This window comes from Scyliorhinus canicula, chromosome 19 (genome assembly GCF_902713615.1).
Source record: "Scyliorhinus canicula chromosome 19, sScyCan1.1, whole genome shotgun sequence".
In the NCBI taxonomy this organism is placed as follows: Eukaryota; Metazoa; Chordata; class Chondrichthyes; order Carcharhiniformes; family Scyliorhinidae; genus Scyliorhinus; species Scyliorhinus canicula.
In genome coordinates, this window is record NC_052164.1 from 52,584,768 (window position 1) to 52,600,523 (window position 15,756).

The 15,756-nt window shown below is 49.9% G+C and overlaps 1 protein-coding gene across 5 annotated transcripts in view; it reads right to left on the reverse strand.

Moving 5' to 3' along the window:
- Positions 1 to 15,756, reverse strand: part of dcakd (dephospho-CoA kinase domain containing) — a 53,100-nt gene that overhangs the window by 21,145 nt on the left and 16,199 nt on the right. For 2 of the 5 annotated variants that reach the window (XM_038779444.1, XM_038779446.1), the window contains exons 2-4: positions 14,813 to 14,883; positions 13,341 to 13,459; positions 6,706 to 6,909 (exon numbers count right to left, since the gene is read on the reverse strand). In XM_038779444.1, coding sequence (XP_038635372.1) covers positions 6,706 to 6,909; positions 13,341 to 13,459; positions 14,813 to 14,820 — 331 coding nt within the window. In that variant the 5' untranslated portion in view covers positions 14,821 to 14,883. Of the gene's footprint in view, positions 1 to 6,705; positions 6,910 to 13,340; positions 13,460 to 14,812; positions 14,884 to 15,518; positions 15,594 to 15,756 lie in introns of those variants that run through there. The other 3 variants (XM_038779443.1, XM_038779447.1, XM_038779445.1) reach the window with 2 other exon arrangements.

Sequence of the window (15,756 nt, forward strand, 5' to 3'; positions counted from 1 at the left end):
AGAAAACCCTCTCAAATCTAGAAGGAAGAAGCATTGAAGTGAAAGTGGGAACAGGTTACTGAGTTGAATGATTGGCCATGATCATAATGAATGGCAGAGCAGGCTCGAAGGGGTGAATGGCCTACTCCTGCTCACATTTTTTATCTTACTAAGAATGCCCAGAATACTATATGCTTTATTAACTGCCCACCTATAATGACCCCTGCAACAATCTATGCCCATATACACCTAGTTCTTTTTGCTCCTACACCCTCTTATGAATTGTACCCTTCTTTGTGTATTGTCTATCCATGTTATTCCTACCACAATGTATCATCTCGCATTGAACCTCATCTGCCACCTATCTGCCCACCCCATTAATTTGTCTATGTCCTTTTGAATTTCTACTCTGTCTTCTCCACAGTTTACAATGTTTCCAAGTCCTGTATCATCCACAAACTCCAAAATTGTTCCCTGCACACCAAGATCATTAATATCAGGAAAAGTAATAGACCCAAAACTAGCCCTGAGCAACCCCACCTGAAACCACCTCCCACCCGCCACCAATCTCTGCCCCCTGCTACAGAGCCAACCCTCCCGCAAACTCCATGGATTCCATCCTCCCAATAAACCTCTTGTTTGGCACCCGCCCAAGTGACCCGAAAGCTGATAGGTTTGTCAACCTAACACTGATGGTGGAGAAATACCATGCCATCATTAGGCAAATAATTACAATCATATTTCCATGGTGCATGTATGTGAACTTTGACTTCTAGCACAATTTGTTGGCAAATTGCTATGAAGAGCAGCGAAAGAGAAAATGCTGGAAAATCTCAGCAGGTCCGGCAGCATCTACAGGAAGAGAAAAGAGCTAACGTTTGTAGTCCAATGACTCTTTGTCAAAGCTGATCTATGCCCATATACGCCTAGTTTCTTTTGCTTTGACAAAGGGTCATCTGGACTCAAAACGTTAGCTCTTTTCTCTCCCTACAGATACTGCCAGACATGCTGAGAATTTCCAACAGTTTCTCTTTCATTTCAGATTTCAGCATCCGCAGTAATTTGCTTTCATCAGGATGAAGAGCAGAGTGTCCAAGTGTTTTTAGATTGCTGGAGTGCTTTACTTTCTTGGTTACTGAATAATTTCAGATAATTCTTCAGTACATAGACACATGGATTATATTTACCTACATTGTGCGAGTGTGTGCAAGGCAATTTTTATCCAATGTTAGTCTGTTTGATTCAGAAGCAATTTAATTGCTGTTTCTAAAATGATAGGACTAGATTTCCAGTTCGGAGACCTTGTGACATAGTGGGTAGCGTCCCCACTTCTGAGCCAGAAGCTCTGGGATCTGGTCCCATCCCAGATTTCATGGCCAAGGGAGGTGCATTGTGAGATAGCCAAAGAGCTTTATTGCTAACCTGCAAATTCACCTGATATGTTTATGGCAAGCGTTGGGAGTGACGCAGTATCCTGACTAGTGAGAACCGTGGTAGACGCAGAGCAACAGGCTCCCCACATTCAAAGACTCCTGATGGGAGCTGTTGCCACAGGCTCTATGACAAATGTCCTTCTCCCGTTTCAAGGGACTGCGAGAGGGAAGGGGGGCCGAGAGAGAAAAGGGGGGGCTCAGAGAGAGAGAGAGAGATAGAAGGGGGGGGGGGGGGGGGGGGGCTCAGAGAGAGAGATAAGGGGGGGGGCTCAGAGAGAGAGAAGGGGGGGGCTCAGAGAGAGAGAGAGAAGGGGGGGCTCAGAGAGAGAGAGAGAGAGAGAGAAGGGGGGGCTCAGAGAGAGAGAGAGAGAAGGGGGGCTCAGAGAGAGAGAGAGAGAGAGAGAGAGAGAGAGAGAGAGAGAGAGAGAGAGAGAGAGAGAGAGAGAGAGAGAGAGAGAGAGAGAGAGAGAGAGAAGGGGGGGGCTCAGAGACAGAGAGAGGGAGCTCAGAGACAGAGAAAGGGGGGCAAGAGAGAGAGAGCGGGGCAAGAGAGAGAGAGGGGGGGCAAGAGAGAGAGAGGGGGGGCAAGAGAGAGAGAGGGGGGGCAAGAGAGAGAGAGGGGGGGCAAGAGAGAGAGAGGGGGGGCCAAGAGAGAGAGAGGGGGCCAGAGAGAGAGAGGGGGCCAGAGAGAGAGGGGGGGGGGGCAAGAGAGAGAGGGGGGGGGGCAGAGAGAGGGGGGGGGCAGAGAGAGGGGGGGGGGGGCAGAGAGAGGGGGGGGCAGAGAGAGGGGGGGGCAGAGAGGGGGGGGGCAGAGAGAGAGGGGGGGGGCAGAGAGAGGGGGGGGCAGAGAGGGGGGGGCCAGAGAGAGAGGGGGGGGCAGAGAGAGAGGGGGGGCAGAGAGAGAGGGGGGTAGAGAGAGAGGGGGGGCAGAGAGAGAGGGGGGGCAGAGAGAGAGGGGGGCAGAGAGAGAGGGGGGGGCAGAGAGAGAGGGGGGGCAGAGAGAGAGGGGCGGGCAGAGAGAGAGGGGGGGGCAGAGAGAGAGGGGGGGGCAGAGAGAGAGGGGGGGGGCAGAGAGAGAGAGGGGGGGGGGGCAGAGAGAGAGAGAGGGGGGCAGAGAGAGGGGTCAGAGAGAGGGGGGTCAGAGAGAGGGAGGTCAGAGAGAGAGAGGGAGGTCAGAGAGAGAGAGGGGGGTCAGAGAGAGAGGGGGGGTCAGAGAGAGAGGGGGGGTCAGAGAGAGGGGGGGGGTCAGAGAGAGGGGGGGGGCAGAGAGAGGGGGGGCAGAGAGAGGGGGGGCAGGAGAGGGGGGGGCAGAGAGAGGGGGGGGCAGAGAGAGGGGGGGCAGAGAGAGGGGGGGCAGAGAGAGGGGGGGCAGAGAGGCAGAGAGAGGGGGGCCAGAGAGAGGGGGGCAGAGAGAGGGGGGCAGACAGAGAGAGGGGGGGCAGAGAGAGGGGGGGGCACGAGAGAGGGGGGGCAGAGAGAGGGGGGCAGAGAGAGGGGGGCAGAGAGAGGGGGGCAGAGAGAGGGGGGCAGAGAGAGGGGGGCAGAGAGAGGGGGGCAGAGAGAGGGGGGCAGAGAGAGGGGGGGCAGAGAGAGGGGGGGCAGAGAGAGGGGGGGCAGAGAGAGGGGGGGGCAGAGAGAGGGGGGGGCAGCAGAGAGGGGGGGGGCAGAGAGAGGGGGGGGGCAGAGAGAGGGGGGGCAGAGAGAGGGGGGGCAGAGAGAGGGGGGGGAAGAGAGAGGGGGGGCAGAGAGAGGGGGGCCCAGAGAGAGGGGGGGCAAGAGAGAGGGGGGGCAGAGAGAAGGGGGGGCAGAGAGAGGGGGGGCAGAGAGAAGGGGGGCAGAGAGAGGGGGCAGAGAGAGGGGGGCAGAGAGAGGGGGGCAGAGAGAGGGGGGGCAGAGAGAGGGGGGCAGAGAGAGGGGGGCAAGAGAGAGGGGGGCAGAGAGAGGGGGCAGAGCGAGGGGGCAGAGAGAGGGGGGCAGAGGAGGGGGGGCAGAGAGAGGGGGTCAGGAGAGAGGGGGGCAGAGAGAGGGGGGCAGAGAGAGGGGGGCAGAGAGAGGGGGGCAGAGAGAGGGGGGCAGAGAGAGGGGGGCAGAGAGAGGGGGGCAGAGAGAGGGGGGCGAGAGAGGGGGGGCAGAGAGAGGGGGGGCAGGAGAGAGGGGGGCAGAGAGAGGGGGCAGGAGGGGGCAGAGAGAGGGGGGGCAGAGAGAGGGGGGGCAGAGAGAGGGGGGGCAGAGAGAGGGGGGCAGAGAGAGGAGGGGGCAGAGAGAGGGGGGGCAGAGAGAGGGGGGCAGAGAGAGGGGGGCAGAGAGAGGGGGGCAGAGAGAGGGGGGCAGAGAGAGGGGGCAGAGAGAGGGGGGCAGAGAGAGGGGGGCAGAGAGAGGGGGGCAGAGAGAGGGGGGGCAGAGAGAGGGGGGCAGAGAGAGGGGGGCAGAGAGAGGGGGGCAGAGAGAGGGGGGCAGAGAGAGGGGGGCAGAGAGAGGGGGGCAGAGAGAGGGGGGCAGAGAGAGGGGGGCGAGAGAGGGGGGCAGAGAGAGGGGGGCAGAGAGGAGGGGGGGCAGAGAGAGGGGGGCAGAGAGAGGGGGGCAGAGAGAGGGGGGCAGAGAGAGGGGGGCAGAGGAGAGGGGGGCAGAGAGAGGGGGGCAGAGAGAGGGGGGCAGAGAGAGGGGGGCAGAGAGAGCGGGGGCAGAGAGAGCGGGGCAGAGAGAGCGGGGCAGAGAGAGCGGGGGCAGAGAGGGGGCAGAGAGAGCGGGGGCAGAGAGAGGGGGGCAGGCAGAGAGAGAGGGGGGCAGAGAGAGGGGGGCAGAGAGAGGGGGGCAGAGAGAGGGGGGCAGAGAGAGGGGGGCAGAGAGAGGGGGGCAGAGAGAGGGGGGCCAGAGAGAGGGGGGCAGAGAGAGGGGGGCAGAGAGAGGGGGGCAGAGAGGGGGGCAGAGAGAGGGGGGCAGAGAGAGGGGGGCAGAGAGAGGGGGCAGAGAGAGGGGGGGCAGAGAGAGGGGGGGCAGAGAGAGGGGGGCAGAGAGAGGGGGGGCAGAGAGAGGGGGGGCAGAGAGAGGGGGGGCAGAGAGAGGGGGGCAGAGAGAGGGGGGGCAGAGAGAGGGGGGCAGAGAGAGGGGGGGCAGAGAGAGGGGGGGCAGAGAGAGGGGGGGCAGAGAGAGGGGGGGCAGAGAGAGGGGGGGGCAGAGAGAGGGGGGGCAGAGAGAGGGGGGGCAGAGAGAGGGGGGCAGAGAGAGGGGGGCAGAGAGAGGGGGGGCAGAGAGAGGGGGGCAGAGAGAGGGGGGCAGAGAGAGGGGGGGCAGAGAGAGGGGGGCAGAGAGAGGGGGGCAGAGAGAGGGGGGCAGAGAGAGGGGGGCAGAGAGAGGGGGGCAGAGAGAGGGGGGCAGAGAGAGGGGGGCAGAGAGAGGGGGGCAGAGAGAGGGGGGGCAGAGAGAGGGGGGGCAGAGAGAGGGGGGCAGAGAGAGGGGGGCAGAGAGAGTGGGGGCAGAGAGAGTGGGGGCAGAGAGAGTGGGGGCAGAGAGAGTGGGGGCAGAGAGAGTGGGGGCAGAGAGAGTGGGGGCAGAGAGAGTGGGGGCAGAGAGAGTGGGGGCAGAGAGAGTGGGGGCAGAGAGAGTGGGGGCAGAGAGAGTGGGGGCAGAGAGAGTGGGGGCAGAGAGAGTGGGGGCAGAGAGAGTGGGGGCAGAGAGAGTGGGGGCAGAGAGAGTGGGGGCAGAGAGAGTGGGGGCAGAGAGAGTGGGGGCAGAGAGAGGGGGGGCAGAGAGAGTGGGGGCAGAGAGAGTGGGGGCAGAGAGAGTGGGGGCAGAGAGAGTGGGGGCAGAGAGAGAGGGGGCAGAGAGAGAGGGGGCAGAGAGAGAGGGGGCAGAGAGAGTGGGGGCAGAGAGAGTGGGGGCAGAGAGAGTGGGGGCAGAGAGAGTGGGGGCAGAGAGAGTGGGGGCAGAGAGAGTGGGGGCAGAGAGAGTGGGGGCAGAGAGAGTGGGGGCAGAGAGAGTGGGGGCAGAGAGAGTGGGGCAGAGAGAGTGGGGGCAGAGAGAGTGGGGGCAGAGAGAGTGGGGGCAGAGAGAGTGGGGGGGGGGGGGCAGAGATACACGGCGAGAGCGAGAGATTCCTAATTATTCCAACTTAAAACGTTAGGAGAATCAGGTGTAAGTCTTAGTAACTTACGGCCAGTGCTAGATTAGTTATTCGGCAGTTCTTCATTTCTCAAAGTAGAGTCGTAGAATCACAGAGTTTTATAGCACAAGAGGTTCTTTGGCCCATCGCGACCCTGCTGACCATTTTCCAGCACTCGGTTCGTAACCTTGTATGCAATGGCATTTCAAGTGCTGATCTAAATACTTCAAAGTTGTGAGGGTTCCTGCCTCTTACCACCCTTTCTGGCAGCGAGTTCCAGACTCCTGCCCCCTGGCTGAAAAGGTATTTCTTCACATCTCCTCTAAACCTCCTGCCCATTACCTTAAATCTATGCCCCCGGTTACTGACCCCTCCACTGAGGGGAAAAGTACCTTCTGATCTATCCTGTCTCTGTCCTTCATAATTTTATACACCTCAGTCAGGCCCCTCCTCAGCCGTCTCTGCTCCAGGGAAAACAAATCCACCTATCCTGTCTCTCTTGAAAGCTGAAACGCTCCAACCCAGGTAACATCATGCTGAATCTCCTCCGCCTCCTCGCCAGTGCAATCACTTTCTTTCTATGTGACTAGAAACTGAACACAGTACTCCATCTGAGTCCTAACCAGCGTGTTATACAGTTTAGCATAACCTCCCTGCTCATATATTCAATGCCATGGGTAATAAAGACAAGAATCCCATAGGCCATCTTAATCACCTTATCTACCTGTCATGCTGTCTTCAGAGATCTGTGAACCTGCACACCAAGCGGACCTGCTCAAGTTCCTGACTTGTAAGATTACTAATTTACTGCACAACTTCAAATGAATAACGAACCTATTTCTGGCTAGGCCCTCGCACATCAGGAGGGTAACCTGCAGTACCATTCAGGATCAATGTGATCTCCTTGGACTAGGCTTGATCTCCAAATAATTGGCCAGAATTTCTTTCTTTCTGCCCCTCCCAGGAGGTACATGGCTGTGGGTGAGGAGGGAATGTATTGTGACCGATAAGGAGTCATATCTAAAGGAAACAGGCTGGATGATGGGTCTTTTTCAGTTTGACATTTTCTTACATTCAAAAGACTAAAAATGAAAATATGCAAACCTATAGGTAAAAGTACAACACAGACACCACACACATTTTGCAGCCTGAAAGCAGCAAGTTCAAGCAAAGTGTTTGCAGCTCACATCTTACCTTGTATAAAGTATTTAAAGATCTGTTTGAGCATGGCTTTGTGGATTTCTGGGTGAGTGATGGAATTCAGGAGTTGACGCTTCTCCACATCAGTGAAAATGATATTTCCCAGCTTCTCCCTGTTGATTTTTTTGTCCTCCAGCAGAATCTCCTCACCAAAGGAACGTACTATTGCCCAGTATGCTGGAGAGTCCGGCTCAACAACTTATGGGAAAGAAGCACAGGCACTTATTCCACATTTTATAGTGACATATTCTTAATTCCCTTTCCCAACTTTTTAAATGCATATGCGCTATTCAACCTCAACTACTCTATGTAATGTAAGTTCTGCATTCTCACAAGTGTTGGTTAGAATTCCCCATTTGATTTATTATTGACTATTTTATATTTATGCTCCCTCGCTCGGGTCTCCCTTGCATCAGAACCCCCTTTGCTACATCTATCCTATGATTTTATTTTTCATAATCTTTAAGATCCCTATTAGGTAACCCATTTGTCAGAGTAATTTACAGCACAGAAAGCAGCCATTCGACGCATCATGTCTATGCCAGTTCTCTGCAGAGCAATCCAGTCAATCCCATTCCCCCACTCTATACAGAATAATAGAATCCCGACAGTGACAGTCATTCATTGTTTCTGCTTCCACCTCCGTTCTTCCCCTTTTCTTGTCCAAAACCTGTTGCCTGTGCTCCTAGCCCTTGCATCACCTTTCTTAGAGAAAAAAAGAAGAGCCACAGCCTATTAAATCTTTGCTGAAAGGTATAGCCTCTCAGTTCCGGTATCATTCTCATAAATCTTTCTTGCACCTTCTCAAATGTATAGGTATTCTTTTTATTATATGGAGATCAGAACTGTTCAGTTTGCAATATGTGGCCTAATCAAGGTTTGATTTAAGTTTTGACAGAGTCATTCAGACTCTCGAAACATTAGTTTCTTTGTCTTTCCACAGATGCTGTAAGATCTGCTGAGATTATCCGGCACTTATTGTTTTTGTTTCCGACTCCAGCATTTGCAGTAATTTGCCTTTAAGTTTAGTGTAACTTCTCCACTTTACAATTCCAGCCCCTTCAGAACGTAACCATTCCAAGGCCTCCATGTCAAATCAGGGGATGGTTCAGCACAGTGGCTAAGACAGCTGGCTTGTAATGCAGAACAAGACCAGCAGCGCGGGTTCAATTCCCGTTCCAGCCTCTCCAAACAGGTGCCGGAATGTGGCGACTAGGGACTTTTCACAGTTCATTGAAGCCTACTTGTAACAATAAGCGATTATTATTATTAAATCTGAAATTATTTTAATTTCAATGAAATTCATAAATCAAATTCATCACTTTTAAAAGTAATTTTATAAGTAATGTAAATTTAACACTTTTTCCCTTTCCACAACACATATAAAGTTAATGGCGTGGGGCACCCCTCCAATTTTACCCCCCAATACCTTGATCAGGCACCCATCATTCACAATCACAAATGATCATACAAATGAACACATTCTAGTTCATAGTTAAGCAAACTGCTCTTGTCCACGGGCACATATCTTGTGGCAGGGCAGTTTTACTGAACTAGCACATAGCAAGTGTTAAATTAGAGTTCTTCTGGTCTACACTGTTTTATCCTTCTCTCAAAACCTACATTTACCTTTTTGAAAAATTAATTTACGGGATGTGACCATCGTCAGCAAAGTCAACATTTATTAATTACCCCCAATTGTCCGAGACAGTGATGATGATCCTCCACCTTGAACTACTGCAGTCCATCTGGTGTCGGTCACCATACAACTACCGTACTGTTAGGGAGGGAATTCGGGGCAGTATGTGGCACGGTGGCTAGCACTGGGATTATGGCTCGGAGGGCCCGGGTTCGAATCCTGAACCTGGGTCACGCCCGTTTGGAGTTCGCACATTCTCCCCATGTGTGCGTGGGTTTCACCCCCACAACCCAAAGGTGTCCAGGTTAGGTGGATTGGCAATGCTAAATTGCCCCTTAAATTGGAAAACAAAATAATTGGGTACTCTAAATTTAAGAACAAAAAGGGAGGGAATTCCAGAATTTTGACCCAGTGGGATCTGGGGACAGGCTAACAGAGGGAAAAAGACATAGGCCAAAAACTTTAAGTCTTTATGAGCAAATATAACTCAGGCCAGGTGTGTGTGTGTGTGTGTATCATGTCTCAGTACCAGCAGAACCTGGATAAAAGAAGGGACATTGGAACACATTATCAGTGACAATCCTGGAATCCCTGAGACTAACCACTGCAGAAGGGGAGCCCTGAGCTCAGAGAAGAAGACATGCACACCGAGTGATCGTAGTCTGGCCAGCCTCCTTCACTCATGCGGATAATACCTTGATCTCAGTGGTGAGTCTGAGTCATCTCTGTGCTATATTCTCACAAATCATGATTAAACTAGCTCTTCTGAATAAAGTAGAGTTATACTAAATTTAGGTGTCTTTATTATGTCTAAGCCGATCAAGCAGTGCCTTGGTCAACACCAGCGACAATGAAGGAACAGTGATATATTTCAAGATAGCATGTGGCATGGAGGTGAACTTGTTGGTGTTCCCAATAGCCTACTGCCCTTGATGCTCTATGGGCAGATGGCCCAGCTTTAGAAAGTGCTTAAGTGAGCGTTTGCAGTCCATCTTGTGGATGGTACACCTTACTGTCACTGTGCTCCAATAGTGGAGGGAGTGAATGTTCAAGATGGTGAACCATTTGCCAACAAACATTTTTTTGATGATGCCAACAGGGAAGCGAGAAATGCAACTGGGACAAAACTGACCAGTTTATAAAGCAAATAATCAAAACCAGCATATCATTCAAACCCAAATCTAAAACTGTCTTGTATTTAAGGAGATAGTTTACTGGCATTTAAATTTCTTGCTGCAAGCATCAGTACCCGACAGAGACATCACCATCACATTGGGCAGTTGGCGCAACTAGCACAGATGCATTTAAGGGGAAGCTAGCTAAACACATGAGGGATGTGATCAACTCAGCACTTTGCAAAAAGCTTATCTTTGGGAGATATTTTGTAATTGGTTGAAAACGAACTCTGGGATGCTATGCCATCAGGACTGTCACGACCCGAAAGAGGGAGAGTTCGGGGAAATGCACCTTGTTGCTAGTGAAAGCACTTTGAGGGCTAAACCAGTTAATGGGAAGAGTAAGACCACCCATTTTAAAAGTTATTCATTGGATATTGGCATAATAAAAAAAACATGTTGTTTGGCAAATGGTCCACCATCTTGAACATTCATTCACTCCCTCGGCTACTGGTGCACAATGACAGCAAGGTGTACCAACCAGAAGATGGACTGCAGAAGCTTGCCAAAGATCTGTTGATAGCACTTTCACAACCTGTGTCATCTGCCCATAGAGCCACAAGGGCAGCAGGCTACAAGTTCACCTCCAAGCTGCACGTTATCCATCATTTTTTGCCCATCCCTAATTGCCTCGGAACGGAGTGGTTTGCTGGGCCGTTTGAGAAAGCACTTAAGAGTCAACCACATTGCTTTGGGTCTCGAGTCACATGTAAGGATTTCCTTCCCAAAGGGCATTAGCGAACCAGACAGATGTTTAATAATAATAATTGCTTATTGCCACAAGTAGGCTTCAATGGAGTTACTGTGAAAAGCCCCTAGTCATCACATTCCGGCACCTGTTCGGGGAGGTTGGAACGGGAATTGAACCCGCGCTGCTGGTCTTGTTCTGCATTACAAGCCCACTGTGCTAAACCAGTTCCTAGTTTATGTACCAGAAGGAGAGTTTGACAGACTTTGAGAGAGCATGTGATGCTCTATTTATGCCAGGAGTGATGCTGAGATAGTTGTGAGGCTTGATACAACTATTTTGAGTGAAATCCATAATTACTAATGGAATACCATTTGCCTGACAATTCATGCTTAATTTTACCAACCTATGAATTAGGAAGAGTATGCCACAGCCCTTCGAGCCTGCTCCGCCATTCAGGAAGAACCTTGCTGATCGGATTTTAACCTCATTCTTCACAACCTTTAGCCCCCTTGCTATCAAAAATCTATATGACTCTGCCTCAAACACCTTTTGAGGAATAGAATTCCAAAGTCTCACAACCTTCAAATGTTTCTTCATCTATGTCCTAAATGAGCATTTCTTTGTTTTACAGCACAAAAAGAGGCCCTTTGGCCCATCGTGTCTGCACCAGCCATGAGTGCCTATCCATTCTAATCCCATTTTCCAGCACTTGGCCTGTAGCCTCGTCTGCTGTGGCATTCCATGTGGTCATCTAAATGCTTAAATGTTGAGAGTTCCCGCCTCTACCATCCTTTCAGTGAGTTCCAGATTCATAGAATCATAGAATTTACAGTGCAGAAGGAGGCCATTTGGCCCATCAAGTCTGCACCAGCTGTTGGAAAGAGCACCCTACTTCAGCCCACACCTTCACCCCTGTAACCCCACCTAGCCCAAGGGCAATTTAGCATGGCCAATCCACCTAACCTGCACATCTCTGGACTGTGGGAGGAAACCGGAGCCCCCGGGGAAACACACGCAGACATGGGGAGAACGTGCAGACTCCACACAGACAGCGACCAAAGCCGGGAATCTCCCACAAAACAAAACATCCTCGACATCCACCCTGTTAAGTCCCCTCAGGATCTTTCAATCAAGTGGCCTCTTACTCAGATACTGTTGATTTTGAGTTTGTCTATAAATTTCTCATTGCACTGTCTCATTAAACACTCTCAGGGCAGGTACAATTTATGCTAGATACTAAGAAAAACTTGCTCTAGAATGTCTGTCAATATCTTTTAATAAGATGAAGGTTTGTGGGGAATGATGGAGTATAGAAATTTAGATAATGAAACTGTGGAAGAGGCGAGTTCAAAGGGTAAATATAAGAATACAATTTACACATTTGCTAAAAGCCTGGTGCAAGGTACAGTTCAGATAGAATGACATCAAAAGAGAAACACTATATTAATAGCCGAGTTAGTTCTGTACAGAGTTCAGGAGAGGACAATAGTGATAAAGCAATCACGACATAGCCACGCCCAGCTGGAACACAGAACTTTCCCAGAACACAGAATTCTAAGCTTCAAGAAGCTGTTTAAAAACCTCAAAGAAACATTAGGTTGAACCGAAGGAGGACTTCCTAAACAAGGGAGGCAGTAACATTTGCTGGGTTTAGCTCTTTGAGTTATACTGTGTGAGATGTTGATTTGGGACAAGGGACTTTTCTCAGAGTTCAGGAATGTGGATCAATGGGAATGGGGTTAATTCTATAAGATACTGGGGTGAATTCGCCACCTCCCCAGTCGTGTGTTCTCGGTGGAATTCTCCGTTCCCACCGCCAGCTAATGGCGTTTCCCATTGTTAGCCACCCCAGGCAGCCAGAAAACCAGTGGACGGCAGGGCACTGCCGGCAGAACGGAGAATCCCGCCAGCAGAGAATTCAACCCATTTTGTATGTGGATATTGCTTTAGTTAAGTGCACCTTTGTTTTGTACTGAGCTTTTTATCTTGTTATATGCTTCTTTGAATAAATAATATTTTATTTGAATGCTAACAGCAAAACGGGATCTTTCTTCAATGGCTTTCATATCTTTCCTCAAATTATACCAAATCGCCAAATACACACATTAAGAACCAGTGTTCCAAGTTGGGATATCCTTGCATCGAAAATCAATGGGGTACTTAACATGCCTCAGTACAGCTACTGCATGAAATAGTTGTTAAGTAATGGGTTAAGAGACATTGCAATTAGTTGTCTCATTTATGTTAAGTGTCCAATAATTGACACTGATATGTAAAGGGGCTTCAGGTGGCCTCTGGGTCTGGTGATGTGCAGAGTTTTGTGCAGAGTCTGTTGGAAGAAATAAAGTGTGTTGGTGAAAAAGGAACAGAACTTTTGTCTCTTCATACCACAGCATCTAATACGTCGAACAATAGGGAGAGCTAAGAGAACAGATTCTGTATGGTTTAGATATAGAGCAATAATCTTTTCACATTGTTCCATCAAATACTCCCAGGGCAGGGACATCACAGGTTCAGATACAGAGTAAGGTCCTCACGCACTAGGCAATCAAACAATCCAAGAGCAGGTATAGCACAGAGTTAGATACAAAGTAAAGTTCTCTCTACACTGTTCCATCAAACAATCCCAGGGCAGGAACAGAATGGGATAAATTTACTTATCTGACTGACGTTCAGCAGCCACCCATGCACAGGTTCCAATCAGACTGGAAAGAGATGATATTTTTTTATCAATTTAATGGCTTCACCATTGTTAGCACAAAACTTGCAAAGTTTGTTGGGTTTCTTTCCAGGTTGTTTATCAGTAACAATCAGAGCAGATTCTGGCGAGTAGTGTGTACTACCCACTACACATGAACATGTGTTATGGAATATTACAGTAACTATGCCTCGAATTCCATTGCTGTGGTAGTTAACGTCAACTTGCAAGTCTATGCCTGAAGGCAAAATTAAACCAATAACCCTCCAGACCATTCATATCATTTTTTCAGCTTATTCATGTACCAATTATCTAAAGACACCCTTGTACTTTAATAGAGGATACAGCTTCTAGAAAGAGAAACAACAGTCTTCACAGTAGGTTCCATACTGCAAAATGCTTGGATCTGCGATATTCAAAACTTACTCTGTCTCGCTATCTGATCAGCATCCACAACTGGACACCCAAGTTCACGGAACACAGCAGCAACTGTGCTTTTCCCTGAGGCAATTCCACCCGTCAGACCAACCAGAAACATTTTTTTCCTAAGGTGAAAGCAGAAAGGTTAAGTTAGTGTTCTGCAGAGCACAGGGAACATAGGTACCTATGTACTCCTCAGGTTGAAAACTTGCCTATAATGTTGGGTCTCTTCACTATTGTGTGCAACATACAGGGATTTTTGGCTCCATGCACCCCCTCAGTGGAAATGGTAATGGAGCCACCAGATGGTGGAGACTACAAATGGCCGGCATTATTACTGATGGTCTCCACTGAAACAGTGTCTATGTATCAGGTGAGGACAGGACTGAACTCTCGATGAATCGACCAACCTCACTGTCACAGGAATACATATCACATGCTTGAGGTACCAGAGGAGATCCAGGGAGAACATTAAACAAATCCCAATGGAAAATATCAATAAATGGTAACTTTCAAACAAATAATATGTTAAATTTCACACAGTGATGTACTTCTTAATACAATCAGAGACTTATAGACAGGAATTCAATCCTGAGCATCTGATAAATAAACCACGTGATTGGAGTGAAACAGATCAGAAAGAATGAAATGAAAATCACCATAATGCCCGAAGATCAGAGGCTGCTTTCCCCTTTTAAGAGAGAGCTGACTGGTGGTGATTTAACCATACTTCAGAGGAGGGCAAGGTTGCGAAGGCGGGGGTCTTCAAGGATAACCTCAGCCAGTGTCGGAAACGGACCTGTGCGTTGCTCTGCATCACGAACCAGCCAACTGAACTAACCAACCCGCACACCCCGTTCCCCCAATGGAAAGAATATATTTATGGTACAAGTATCACCCCCACCCTACTTTGTTCTACCACCTACCCTCAACAACTATCCCCCCTAACTCCATGGGCGGCGTGGCGGCACAGTGATTAGCATTGCTGCTTCACAGCACCAGGAACCCAGGTTCGATTCCGACCTGTGTGGAGTCTGCACATTCTCCCCGTGTCTGCGTGGGTTTTCTCTGGGTGCTCCGCTTTCCTCCCAGATCCCAAAGATGCGCAGGTTAGGTGGATTGGCGACCATGACAAATTGCAGCCTCGTTCTGCACTGTAGGGATTTTATGATTCTATTCTCTGATTTTCTTTTTCTGTTCTTTGTTAAAGATTCAGACTCAGTCGGGAAGAGGAATAGAGGGGAGTGGTCAAGTTTCAGTGGCTCCAGTTGTCCTCCAGCAATCTGCAGACTTTGCACACATTGGGTAACATTCATTCCTTGTTTCCCCCATCCCACCCCATTCTACCAGTTCCTGGTTATTTTAGCATTCTGAGCCAGGATTCTCGTTATAATTTGTCTTTTAATTGATGTGCATGCACATTAAGGGAAGACAGGGCTGGGTTCAACAAGGATACCACCCATGGTTAAATAGCTTACCAAAACATAAAAGAGTAGTTCTTTGGCTGAAGAACAAAAGACTGCTTACATCCAAGAAAGCGAGTCAGTATCTGTTGAAGAGGATGACAGAAAGTATAGTTGCAGAAAGAAACAGACTTATCATCTTGCACTCTAATCCTTGCACTTGTTATCTGATCCACTGTATGAGCAGCATAGAACATAGAACAGTACAGCACAGAACAGGCCCTTCGGCCCTCGATGTTGTGCCGAGCAATGATCACCCTACTCAAACCCACGTATCCACCCTATACCCGTAACCCAACAACCCCCCGCTTAACCTTACTTTTTAGGACACTACGGGCAATTTAGCATGGCCAATCCACCTAACCCGCACATCTTTGGACTGTGGGAGGAAACCGGAGCACCCGGAGGAAACCCACGCACACACGGGGAGGACGTGCAGACTCCACACAGACAGTGACCCAGCCGGGAATCGAACGTGGGACCCTGGAGCTGTGAAGCATTTATGCTAACCACCATGCTACCGTGCTGCCCTTTACATGTAGCATGTTACAAAGCAGCAGCTTAAGCTCCAATGATATGGTAGAAATTCTTGTAAAGAGCAAAGGGCAGACCTATTTCAGCTGTATTTTAATGAGTTTCAAATGATACAAACGGCAACTGAAATACTTGGGCCACAGATTAAAGTACTTAGTGGAACAATAGAAACTGAATATCTGCTTACAGAACAGCAAATTTGATTATCAGTTCATCCCGAGTTTGATATCTTTGTCGGAGTGTTGGAATGTTACAAATGGCCTCAGAAGGCTAGAATGACCAGGAGCTGGTGGAATGGGGAAGAGTGGGGTGGGGGAAAAGAAGAGGAGAGAATGTTACACAAGGTCTTTAACGCTGGTAGATATAAACAGTGCAATACTGAGTGAGTGGGATGCTATCTTTTGAATGAGTTGTTCAAAGGCAGC